This window comes from Topomyia yanbarensis, chromosome 1 (assembly GCF_030247195.1).
Source record: "Topomyia yanbarensis strain Yona2022 chromosome 1, ASM3024719v1, whole genome shotgun sequence".
In the NCBI taxonomy this organism is placed as follows: domain Eukaryota; kingdom Metazoa; phylum Arthropoda; class Insecta; order Diptera; family Culicidae; genus Topomyia; species Topomyia yanbarensis.
Genome location: NC_080670.1, coordinates 176,820,931 through 176,834,378, shown reverse-complemented (window position 1 = coordinate 176,834,378; position 13,448 = coordinate 176,820,931). Strand labels below are relative to the sequence as shown.

The window sequence follows — 13,448 nt, the reverse complement described above, 5'->3', positions numbered from 1 at the left end:
ATTGTCACAAATGTCTTTAAAAAATATTACCCGGCGCTTTTTCGGATTTGCACTCATGCGGTTCGTGCTACATCAATCAGTGAAGACTTCAAACTGTTGTTGGAGAAATCTGCAATCTTCAATTTAGCGGAAGAGACAAAATATTTTGAAGTAAAGTCGCAACATCAACGATCTCAAATGGCTTCCTTGGCGTATTCCTGACGAGGGAGTAAATGTGGGTACCTGGCAATCGCCAATGACAACCACTATCTCTCGATTTGTGAGGCAGGATCGAAACAACCGCAAAAAATTACCGCTGACATCAAATATAGCCGCATTTGCTCCGCGAACCGTTAGACAATGCAACAGTTTAACATAAGCGAATTCTAGGAGTGGTGAGCAGTCTCTATTGCAAATGTAGGTGGAGATACCCTCTCTTTCAATGTTTATTTTCCTGTCGGCTGTGTATTTTCGCAAGCTCCGAAGAAAAAGCTTCTTGTGAATTGGGCCATTAAGCAATATATAGTTTTCCGTTCCATTCGATAAATTTTAGGTCCAATATACATAATAAAACATTGTTTCGAAAAAAATTTCGTTGTAGTACGTAAAAACGATTTTTTTGTTTTTTAAAATAAATCTTATGTAAACTTGGCAACCATGCATAGGAAAACTGCGGTTGTTTACATCTGGCCTATCAGGACAACACCCAAAATGAAAAAAACTATATGCAATGGATGGTGTTTATGTCAAATAAATATAACCCTGCGGGAAAACCGAGAAAACATGCCTTAATTTTTTTCTGACAGAGCATCATTTGTCGTGAAATTCGATATGTTAAATCCTTCCTATAGTGTCAAATCCAGACAGTCAACATATATCTTTATTTTAAATTTTAATATTATTTTCACGTTTCGTGAGTTGGAAAAAAACATTGTTGCAATCACGAAAATCAGCTTTATCGATGTAAGTAATAAAAAACGACTTTTTCTCATTTAATGACCCAATTTATATAGGCGGCTGTAATGCGCCTGATTTGAATTCAGCTTCCATATAATCGCATTTCGAGCGATTATCCTGCAATACACAATATCCGTGATTCCGTTTAATCGCTGTCCAAACTTGAAGCCATGTAGATCATCACTTAGGCACTGCTTGCAGTGAGCCTGAAGAGGTTCCACAATCAACAGCTCGAAAAACTTTGAGACAGCACTCAATGAAGTAATTCCGCGGTAACTGTTGATGGCTGGCTTATTTCCCTTTTTATGGACTGGGAACATGTTCGCGGACTTCCAGCAAGATGGAAAAATGTCACTGCTAATAGATGCTTTAAAGATGTGAAGAAGCGGAGTCACTGTGCCTTTTCAAAAGTACTGAAGGGTACAGTTTGGCTCATAACCGGAACTTGACTAACAGCGAGCTCAATTTCATCAACTGTTAAGGTCTCATCTGTAAACACATTCGCGAATTTCTCCGAAAATGGTCTGCGGATATCTTGGGATGTGGTAAATGTGCTGCCATCGTAGGTCATAGACAGCTCTTCTGATTCCTTGCGCTGCTCATTCGCATATTTCCAGAAAAGTTTAGGGTGCGACTTAAGATTACTTTTGAAGGTTTTGTAGATATCGAAAGAAACTATCTTGACTCGATTATAAGCATGGTTCAGACTCGTTGTGCTTTCGTCGCTACTCATTCTTTTGCACACGAGTTTTCCGCAGCTATCTCAAAGCCTCACCTGATCCTTGAAATGGCGCGACCTTTGAACCATTTAGCACTCGTCTCTTCTCTCGCTTTTCGTCTCCATCTATTGCGTTCCCATTTAGCTCTCGTGTCAGTGAGCCGTTTAGCCATTATATGAAGGCGGCCTCTTAATGTACGTGTAGGAACAGGCATTCTTGAAATGGGTTGTTGGATGTACAGTAGAGCTATCACCTTTCATCTCCAGGGCTAAATATGTGTACATCTATCGATGAAAACAAATACAAGTTTCTTCCATAAAAGCACTGCCGGTCAGTGCGAAATGGATTGTATACACACACACAACCAGAATATGAATAAAATACAAACATCCACCTTATTTTGTTTACGCTATTAACCTGTAGATGTCGCAGCAGGTAATTGGCCTTTGCAGCACAATGTCAATCGTTGTTTTGCCATTAATCTGTCAGTCTCATTCCAATTAAGCACAAGACCAGAGAGAATCCTTATTCTCTCTGCACGATACCTGTCAATGGCCCTAGTTCGAGATGGATTTTTAGCGATTTTAAATAATAAACAAACGATAGAGATAGCGTCTCAATCCAGAGGGATTCAGCGTCTTTAGAGGTGATGTAAACAATTTCACGTATTAAATGAAAAACAATGTTTTGTTTTTCGCATTAAATTCACAAACCAACGCAAAACTATGCAGGGAATTGGCACGGTGAACACATATCCTTGACTTTAATGGGAATCTGCACACCAATTTTTTTTTCGCCGAATGTCAGCAAAATTTTGCTAAATTTTCATAAGCTGAAGGTTTCAGCAATTGAAAATACCGATAGCTCAGCAATTCGAATTATGTTAGTTTGACAGATTCACTTTGCTGAATATCAGCAATTTAAAGTGTCAAATTTTCAGCGAAGCGAATCTGCCTGGAAATGCAAATATGAAAATGCAACAACAAACTCTGATTGTGCAATATACCAGAGGGTTTTCGGATATACCGCGAGAAACGTACAGATATAGATGGAAGTCCGTAGAAAAGAAACAGTTGATTGTTTCTTTTCTCCAGTTCATCTTTTTACTTCTTTTTTTTCTAGTATCGTCTTAAAGAATTTTATTTAATCCTTAATTTAATTGTTTAATATAAACATCAAACTTTGGTTGCTTTGCCGGGAAAGGGAATGTATGCGGATGATATCGAATGCGAATCTATTTCCTAAGCAGCAAAACCTATGGTTTTGTAGATATTATAAAAAGCTTTAATTTATTCAATAACTTGTTTGCAGAACCTTCCAGTAGTGTTACGAAACTTGACAATGGTGTTAGCCACATGGGTCAGCATTTTTGACAGTTAAACCTAGAAAAGAATAGAGGCAGTGGTTCCAGATTAAAACCTCCAATCGATTAATTTAGAATTATAAGGAGGAGAGTCACCGAGGCTGCTTCTGGCTTAAGAATTATATCAACCGTCTAAAGCAGGTCACCGAACGCTCTCGGAATAGGATTCAAATAAATAGATTACTTTTTTTCTGCGCTGGAGGTCCCTATATGAAAAACGAGACGATAAAAACATCCAATTTGTTATCACCCGCAGCTACCGAAGTTCCTCGAAAAAAGGCCTCATTTATCGCGTAGTCCGACGTTCGCCTTTTTTTGGGTGTTGTTTTGGTCAACCAAATATTATTTTTTTTCTGCTTCGGATAAGATTCGCATTTCTATTTCATACTCAGCTGGTTTGCTATCATCGAATTCTAAAAATAATAGGTAATATCACCGGTTGGGTTCGTGTTGCACTTGCAGAGATACAGACGCAAGGGTTTTTGTTGTTGTTTGTTGCAGGTTGGAACCGGGCACACATTTACTTATTGGCTAGAGGTGTGTTTCTTTTTTAGAACAAATACTTCTTTTTTTTCAAGTAACGCGAATGAACATTGATAATTCTAAGGAGAGAGAGAGAGAGAGCGAGTCTACACGAGGCTTGGGGTATAGGATAACTTAATTCATTCTATAATATAATAAGTTAGAGATCCGTCTGACTCACGAACGAAACGATATGGTAACTTGAAAGAGTTGATACATCACATTGCATTGCGCGTGCGCGTGGTAGTGTGAGTGTGTGTGTGTGTTTCACTTCTTATGTTTACAAATAAACTAACTATATAGGGTCAAAATTGGCATTGATGCGCGCACTCGGCCCACTATGATGCATACGGTTTTTTGTACAAGTACATCTAACTACTACATCTAAACGTTGTTTTTTGTTGTTGGTTTGCTTGAAATTTGTGTTCAGTTCTTCGCCGGTTTCTAATGTGTAGTAAAATACCTTCAATATATATTTTTCTGAATTATTCACAAATCTGTGTGTTATCTTAGTCAGTACGAACTAGTAGCTACGACTTTATGTGTTAATGTTCTATAGTTACTTTTTTACTTGAAAAGGCATATTCTTTCAATTTTTTTCTTTCCTTAATTCGCGCTTCCTGCTTGAGGGTGAATTTATATGTATGTGTGTGTGTTTTATTGTTATTCATTGTTCTATTGCGTTTTGGTTAAATAATTTTAAGCCGTTTTGCATTTTCGTGTCGATGAGTACTTCTGTAAATTTTAGCATCGTTAAATTTGATAGTTTACCTCACTTGCATTCTGCATTCACAGTTAGCTTTTGTTGTCTGCGTTATTTTCGTGTTATGTTTATTCACCTCTATGTGTGTGTGTGTGTATCGATAATTATGGTCCTCAAACAAAATTTCGATTGCCGTCGAAAATGATTCCGTTAGTAAAATTGCGTTGTTTCATTCAGTTGTATTGTAAACCGTTGTGAAATACTGTCAACTACCAACACGAAGGACTATCACATGCTGTCAGATCAAAGAAGGCTTTCGCGCACGATTATTTGCATTCGACTAACAAGCTACTTTGTTTTTATTGAAAATGGTTTTGATTCGGACTGCTGTTGTTGTTATTCTATGTACAACCATCACTATACGCCAGTCAAACCAACCCATTCTGATTCGAAAGCCGTATGGATTTGACCGGGACTTTTTGCACGACTAATAATCGATTCTGGCTGGTAGATCTGGTAGATGAGTGCTTTCGTCCGGAATTACCGGCTGACACCTTCGAAATTGGTTTCGCAGACAATGTAGAACCGAATTCTATGACATTCCAGGAGAGGTTTATTTATTTGTTTACCAGCTCACAGTGGAGTTTAGCAATTCACAGCTTAACCGCTCATGTGTTTTCCTCAAGTTTTCATCGTTTACTGTTGGATCTTTCCTCTGGTTAAAAATTCATTCGGCGGACATGCTTAGTTGAATGTTGTGTCGATTCGATGATTTAGTTACTGGATATCTAGCAACTTCAGTTGTTAGCAATACCGAGAAACGTCGGAAGAGATAAACAAAAGGAACCAGTTGATGACAAATGTCTAATGAAATGCCTTATCCAGCTTTTTACGTGTTAAATTGCGACCAATTTTATCTTTTTTCGCAATTTTCTTACGTTCTGGCACCACTGTACCACTTACCCAACTGACGTCGATGTGACCGATGTCAATGAAGCGGAAATCTGAGTGACGGATAATTGTCAAACCAGCAGCAAATTTGTTGAGGCGACGGGAGAATTTGTTCGAACTGAGAACAAACTAAATGTAAGCATATTGAATTCATTGACACTTCTGCTAAAATCCTATTCCCAGTTCGAACATGGACAATCGGGCATTCGAGGCTATTCAACAGCTCAAGAACAACAAGGCAGCTGATAAGGATGGTCTAGGAGCGGAATTCTTCAAGGTGGGTCCAAAGAAACTGACGGAAAGCATACACCGAATAATCGAAAGAATCTGGGACAGAGAACAGCTACCGGAGGAGTGGAAGGAAGGGGTCATCACCACGATATACAAGAAAGGCGACAAATTGGACTGTGAAAATTACAGAGCGAACACTGTGACAAATGCCGCGTACAAAGTGCTATCCCAGATTCTGTTCCGGCGCCTATCACCGCTGGTAAATGGATTTGTCGGGAGTTATCAGGCCGGTTTCATCAACGACAGATCAACAAACGACCAAATCTTTACTATACGGCAAATCCTCCAAAAATGCCGTGAATACCAGGTCCCGACACATCACCTGTTTATCGACTTTAAAGCCGCATATGACACGGTGGACCGTGTAGAGCTATGGAAAATGATGGACGAGAACGGCTTCCCTGGGAAGCTGACAAGACTGATTAAGGCTGCGATGGATGGTGTGAGGTGTTGTGTCAAAATTTCGGGCGGCCTCTCGGGTCCGTTTGAAACACGCAGGGGACTAAGACAAGGCGATGGGTTTTACTGCCTGCTGTTCAATATAGCGCTGGAAGGTGTAATGCGAAGAGCGGGTTCAACACGTGGGGCACGATTTCCACGAGGTCCGGACAGTTCGTGTGCTTCGCTGACGACGTGGACATAATCGGTAGAAACAAGGAGACGGTAGCAGATCTGTATACCCGACTGAAGCGTGAAGTAGCACGAGTAGGACTGAAGATGAATGTGTCTAAGACGAAGTACATGCTGGCTGGCGGAACCAATCGCGATAGGGAACACTTGGGCAGTAGTATTACGATCTACGGCGACGAGTTCGAGGTGACTGACGAGTTCATCTATCTAGGCTCATTGGTGACTGCGGACAATAACACCAGCCGGGAGATCAGAAGGCGTATTGTCTCTGGAAGTCGTGCTTACTATGGGCTCCACAAAACTTTAAGATCCAGGAAGCTTTAGCACCGTACGAAATGCGCCATGTACAACACACCGATTAGACCGGTGGTTCTCTACGGGCACGAAACGTGGACAATGCTCGAGGAGGATCTGCAAGCACTCGAAGTCTTCGAAAGAAGGGTGCTGAGAACGATCTTCGTTGGTGTGCAGGAGGATAGCGTGTGGAGGAGAAGGATAAACCACGAACTTGCGCGACTCTATGGTGAGCCAAGTATCCGGAAAGTAGTTCAAGCTGGAAGGATACGGTGGGCGGGGCATGTTGTGAGGATGCCGGACAACTACCCCACTAAGTTGGTTTTCACCTCCAACCCGGCAGGTACAGGACGGAGAGTAGCGCAGCGTTGCCGGTGGCACCTGAGAGGTTGGAGACAAGCAGCAACTGACCGAGTGACGGCTGAATATTGTGGAACAGATTAAATCATGTTAATATGATGTATAATCAGGAAATATAATATAACATTCGAACAAGTTGACGCGACAGCAACGCCCAGCTATGAATGTTTGGCGTTTGTTGAACAAACGCATTGGGCTCGCCACGGCACAACCGCTCAACAAAAAGCAACCCAGCTCCAGGATATTTCACTTTGGCAATCCAGTGGAACATCAACGGATTAAGAAACAACATCGGAGACCTGCAAAACATCATCCCCCGCACGGAAACACTCTGCCTCGCCATCCAGGAAACGAACCTTCACCCAGGTACTGACCCGCCGCATGGGTCGGTAACAGACACGAGTGGGAGATGGCGAGAGGCGAAAACATCTACCAAACCATCGGTCTGGTCAACAAGGCTGAGCTATTATCAACGCATTTACCACTAACATGTCGCGGCCGCAAGGGAAATATCCTACTCCGTTGGCTGTTCCATAGTCTGTCCTGATAAACCAGACTTAAACACCCACCACACGGCCTGGGGCTCGGACAAATGTTGTTATAAAGGCAACGAAATCATCCGACACATCGAAGAAGTCGACGGAGTCATACTGAAAGACGGCAGCACCAACTTCATACGGGGTAGCACCTCCGTCACATTCGCCTCCAGATCCATCACCGGGAGGTGTGGCTGGTTCACGGCCAACGTCATCGGCGCAAGCGACCACTTCCCCATCCATCATCAACCGCCGCCACCAAACACGACCCGGCGAAGACGCTGGCTCTACGACAGTGCTGACTAGGACGCCTATGAAGGATCGATAGCAAACCTACTGGACCGAGACCGAATATACCCGCAGACTGACCTCTCAAACATTATGGCCAACGCAGCAGGGGAAAGTATCCCTCGAACCAGCGGAGCACCATCACACCGAGCCGTTTACTGGTGGAGTCCGGAAGTCGCCGCCGCCATCAAAGCGCGTCGGAAAGCGCTCACCCTCCTTTAAAAACACCGAGCACCGGGACCCAAGGGCGAACTACTTAAGGACAATACTGAACGCCGCAAGAAAAACGATCATAACAGCCGAGCAAAACAGATGGAACAACTTGGTCGACGGCATCCACCCGGACTCCACAACTGCCGAACTGTGGAGACGAGTAAACGCGCTCAGCGGAAAACGCCGACAAACCGGCTACTCCCTATCGGTCAACAACACTAGCTTCACTGATACCCAGGGAAATAACTGACAGAATGGGACGCCACTTTCAATTCTTATCCCCCGATGAAACCCTGCCCGCTGCTTTCGTTTAGTGAAGATAGGAGACTGCAAGCCTCGCCGACCAGCTTTACTTCCAACTCCTACAATAAACCTTTCACTGGAATGGAACTCGCCGCCACCCTCATCATCACGCACAGAAAATCCGATGTCCCCGACTGGGTAGGATACCCGATGATCCCGACACCTTCCTACCGGCGGCAAAAGAGCCCTCCTGGACTCCTTCAACGCAATCTGGGAACATGGGACCTTCCCAGAAGAATGGAAACTGGCCCACGTACTCCTCATGCCCAAAAATTACCAGAACACCCGTACCACTAACGACTTCCGGCCAATCAGCGTGCTGTCATGCACCGTCAAAACCCTGGGAAGAATAGTCAACAGACGACTGACTACGTGGCCGAGAGACCTCAAACTCCTTGACCCACGCCAGTTTGCCTTCCGAACTCGGTACTGGAGCCCACCTAGGATCCGTCGAGGAAATACTGGAAAAGGCCGTAATTCTATATGTAGCAAAAGCATACTACACAGAGTGGCGAAAAGGCGTGCTCCAAGACCTCAAACGATGGGGTATGCAGGGAAACCTCGACACCTTCATCCAGAACTACCTCATCATCCAGGTCTGTATAGGCGGCTCCCTATCCCAGGTGTACTGGGAGACCAACGGAGTGCCGCAAGGCTCAGTTTTTGCCGTGACGTTATTTCTCATCAGTATGAACTCGCTCTTCGCAGCGCTACCCGGTGGGATATACCTGTCCGTTTACGCCGACGACATCATCCTGGTGGCCCTGGGGAAAAGCATCGCACGTCCCCGGATATCGCTACAGGCAGCCGTCAACGCCGTCAGCCGATGGGCACTCGCAACAGGATTTAACATATACGCCGAAAATATGCACCATCACCCACCGCACCAACTAGCGAACTCCAGGCTAATCCACCTCAACGACACCATGATACCCTTTCGGAGGGAACCAGTTATTCTCGGAGTCACAATCGTCAGGAAATTCATCCGACGAATCAAAAAAGAATGCGAAAGCAGAAAGCGTCTGATCTGCACTATCTGCTCCCGTCACCCCAGAAACAACCGTAGACCGGCACTCAACATCGGACGATTCCTAATAAGCAGCAAAATTTTTTACGGGTTCGAATTCACGCGCCGAAACATAGATAGGCTCTCCACCATCATCGGGCCCCTATACCACGGAGCGGTGTGGTTAGCCTGCGGACAACTAGCAAGCACGCCCGCCGGAGCAACCTGTGTCGAGCCCGGAGGACTACCCTGGCCGCTGAGAAGTAGCTAGAGTAGTCCTCAAACGGGTACTAATTTTTCTCACCGGTTCCTGAGGACAGCGGGCGACGAATGCCACCTCCTCATTCACCTGGACTTCACTAAGAAACTCCTCTCAACCATTGCCCGACTACATCGCATAAAACCACGAGTCTGGCTCGACCCTGGACCTAACATTGGCAGGCTGGAGACACTCCGTATCATACCAAAATATAACCTCATCAACCGGAAATACTAACAACACATTAAATCATACACCGACGGTTCTGAGGCGGACGACGGCGTCGGAGCGGGTATCAGCTGACGCCTTCCATCCTCTTGCTCAATCTTCACAGCGGAAGCTGCAGTCATCGCAGTGGCAATGGCCAAGAGACGCGGATGAACCAGCTGTAATTTTAACCGACTCCTTGTCAGCCCCCCGGGAAACGGCATCAGGAGCTTTAACCCACCCATTCGTACAGACCATCGAGTCCTACCGAAGCCTACAGATTCCACTGTGTTGGATCCCTGGCCACAGCGGCATCAGAGGAAACATAGATGCCCATCGGCTAGCCTTACACGGCAGACATGCCCGAGCCCGACTACCAAAAGAAATACCATTAATCAACATGTATAGAGAATTCAACATGATCCTGCGGAACGGATTCACTAATCACCGGCGGAGATCCCGAGGCTACACACAGAAGAATCAAGGGATTTGACCGAGCCAGTTTGAAATAACAACGAATACTCTCCCGATTCCGTGTGGTTACTCACGCCCACGCCATCTCTAGGGAACCAACGCCGGAATGTACCACATGCAACACCCGACTCTATGTTGAGCACCTCGTACGCAACTGCCGGGGGAACTCGAGGACCTCCAGCGGCAGTATGATCTGACCAATTCAATTCGAGACGGGCTGTCCAACAAGCCAGTCTGGGAGGAAGTACTTCTTCTATTTTTAAAGGACGCCCGGCTATACGACCGCATCTGGATCAACCAGGCCAAACGTAGGTCCTTTGCCATACCGGCCGGCTAATGTAGAGGTTTCCACGACCCTCACCAGTCAACTACAATCAATTCGACCACTATCGCGGATCACGCCAGTGATGGGCCCTCTGCCACGCCACGCAACGGCCCTCTCAATTTCCCATGGCCCTGCAAGACCACCATAAACAGAAAGTCTCTTCCAGCAAATCCCCACCAACCAACAACAGGATCCATTCAGTAAAACCGAACCCTCGTAGACATTTCAGCAGAGGCACACCACAACCACGCAATCTATAGGCCCACTGTCACACCCTTGCGGCGCTGTAGTGGTCGCCCATGACCCCTTGCAGCCGGTCTCCACACTCACAGAAGCGATGAACCAACCTGGAACAACCACAGTCGCGCCAGCAATGGGCTCTCTGCCACGTCATGCACCGGCAATGGAGGGGCCGCTTATGGCCCAGCAAGACCACCATAAACCGAAATTCTCTTCCAGCAAATCTCCACCAGCCACCAACACGGCCCAGATCAATTGGGCCAAACCCTCGAAGGCATCTCAACAGAGGAACACCACAACCACACTATCAATAGACCCTCTGCCACACCCTTGCTGAGCTGGAGAGGTCGTCCATGGCCCTTTGGGCCAGCGGACCCCTTGAAGCTGGTCTCCCCACCAACAGAAGCGACGATCCAACCTGAAACAACCACAGTCACCACCGAAGTGAAGACCAACTAACCGTGAGTCCTCTGCCACACCCCGGCCGGGTGCTGGAGAGGTCTTTCACGACCCCGCTCAACCGAATAGACAACTAACCCCGTCAAGAGAAAATATCTGTGAATATTCATGGTTGCTAGTTTCACTGTTTTTGTCTCCACAAGTCTGTGTATAAAGTGTCTGTAGGCGGTAGTAATTAGTATAGAAAGCGAGATCTCAGTGTTCGAATTTTAAACGTCAGATATCTCAATGGTTGCAATAATGAAGCGCAGGGATAATCGTGAGTAATTTGCATTGCCGGGGAATCACATAGTTCAAGATAATTTTTGTCCTGTTAATGGTGTTTCACTTGAAATCGTCTCCCATTCCCCTAACAAAAGCTTAAAAATCTTTTTTGACATGTTTAAAATAAGTGGGTAGTCTTCTTCCGCGACAGCATTCCATGGTAAACGAACTGATTGTTCTTCTTTCAAAGTACTTTTGACACATCTTCAAAGCCAACTGACTAATACCATCTCCCATCCCAGAACTAACCGCCGAAAGCACCGGCTACGAAAAGCATGAAAAGCCGCCCTTCTCCTCAAGCCGTTAGGTAACTCACTAAAAAACGATTCGCAAAAACGCTCTACTCACTACAGATGTTTTTTGGCCCACAATTTTCCCCCTCCCAAACCCTACACATTCTGTTCACCATCCTCGTCCTGTTCGTCCAGCAACAGTGGACTGTTATCTCCGATGGTTCCTCCTCCAGCACCACCGCAACCACCACCAGGAGGCAGTGCCGTACCCGGAGTGGTCGGAGCCGATTTCGATATCCAGCTGCAGCGACTACGGCCCCGACTTAGCAAACCGACGGCTGCGGCGCTAGCAGCCGCCGAAGGACTCCACAGCGATCGGACCCGTTCCCCGGTTGGGTGATTTTGATTGGATGAAATTGGAATGTATAAAGCTTTGTGGCCTCCGAGGGACGATCCTTGCGAGGGTACCTTGGAGAAGAACTTTTTCTTGCTAACCAGCGAGGATGGCCGTCTCGGAGGGTGGCTAGACGTGGGAGGTGCAGTTGCCATACTACAGGAATTGCTGTTGTTGTTGTTATAATTGTTGATCGAACCGTTCGACACATTCGCCGAACCGTCGATCGCTTGAGCTTGCGGGTTTATTATGATGATCCCTTCACTTGCACTATTCGTTGTACTGACGTTCTGTAGTTGTCGGATCTGTTCGAGCAGTTCGCGAACCTCTACCGTCGGGCTGGTAGCTCGTGGTGGCGAATCCGGTGTTCCCAGATTTGCCAAACTGGACACATTGGAGCCGGTATTCGAGCCGATGTATGTACTGCGCAGTCCTTCGAATTTCTTAGCTAGTTCGATGTTAATGGGCGAGTCTTCACTGTTGGCCGTGAAACCGGAGGAAGGCTGTTGGTGCGAGTTCCGGAACTGAGCCTGCTTTTGCTGGAGGATCTGACAGCACGTCTCCAGACTCTGCCGCAATGCATTCAGATCCTGGTAGCCACATTCCGAGTTTGCCGGAATTGTTATCGATATTCCACCGATGGAACCGCACGAGCTGTAGATGTTGGCATTCGTCAGACTATTTCTATGCGTAGACGTGCTACCGTTCGCGTTACTCCTATCATCACTAGCTACTGGTTGGACACTATCTTGGCTGTCTTCAGCCGAATCGTTATGACTAGATTGCACTGCCGGCGCTGCGTGATGCTGCGCATAGACTACCCCCAACGGATTAGACGTTTCACTAGCTACACTGTTGTTATTGGTGTTGCTATTGTGCACACTAAACCGATAATGATCACTTTGGGAACCGGACATCTGCGCGGAACTTCCGGACTGTTCGCTACTCCTGCCACCACTATCGCCACTGCGACCTTCACCACCGTTACTTAGTATATTATTAAATTGGGCACTTTCTGAAGTTCGCAGTACGAACCCGTGACCTCCGACGTATCCCCCGTAGTAGTTAGAATTAGGTACCGAATTCGGTCTGAATCCACTACCAGCTCCTTCCAGCGTACAAGCCTGCTGGGAGGCCGATCGCGGCATACCGCCATAGTTTCGAATCGAAATCGAATGATCTGGACTGGCCGCTCGTGAGTACGGCGGAGGTATCAGCGTGTTTGCCTCATTGGCCGTACAAATAAAGCTAGAACTAAGTGAGTCCACGGTACTGGCTCCTGACAGTGATCCCACCGGTCGTACGATGTAGTTGCGGAAGTATTGCACCATCAGGTAGTTGGCTCCTCCGCCACCAGGACCACCGCCTTTGGCGGTATCTCCGGTATAGCTGAATACCAGCGGATAAAGATCCGGCTTGGAGGTTACCTAAAAAAATATTTAAAATTATTTCGATCACCACACAAAACGAATCCACAC

At 46.2% G+C, this 13,448-nt stretch overlaps 1 protein-coding gene across 4 annotated transcripts in view; it reads right to left on the bottom strand.

Moving 5' to 3' along the window:
• Window positions 1-4,189: 4,189 nt before the first annotated feature.
• LOC131682395 (rho GTPase-activating protein gacZ) overlaps window positions 4,190-13,448 on the bottom strand; it is a 51,781-nt gene continuing 42,522 nt past the window's right edge. For all 4 annotated transcript variants that reach the window (XM_058963851.1, XM_058963843.1, XM_058963835.1 and 1 more), the window contains one exon: window positions 4,190-13,397. In XM_058963851.1, the coding sequence (XP_058819834.1) occupies window positions 11,733-13,397 (1,665 nt within the window). In that variant the 3' untranslated portion in view covers window positions 4,190-11,732. The remainder of the gene's footprint in view (window positions 13,398-13,448) is intronic.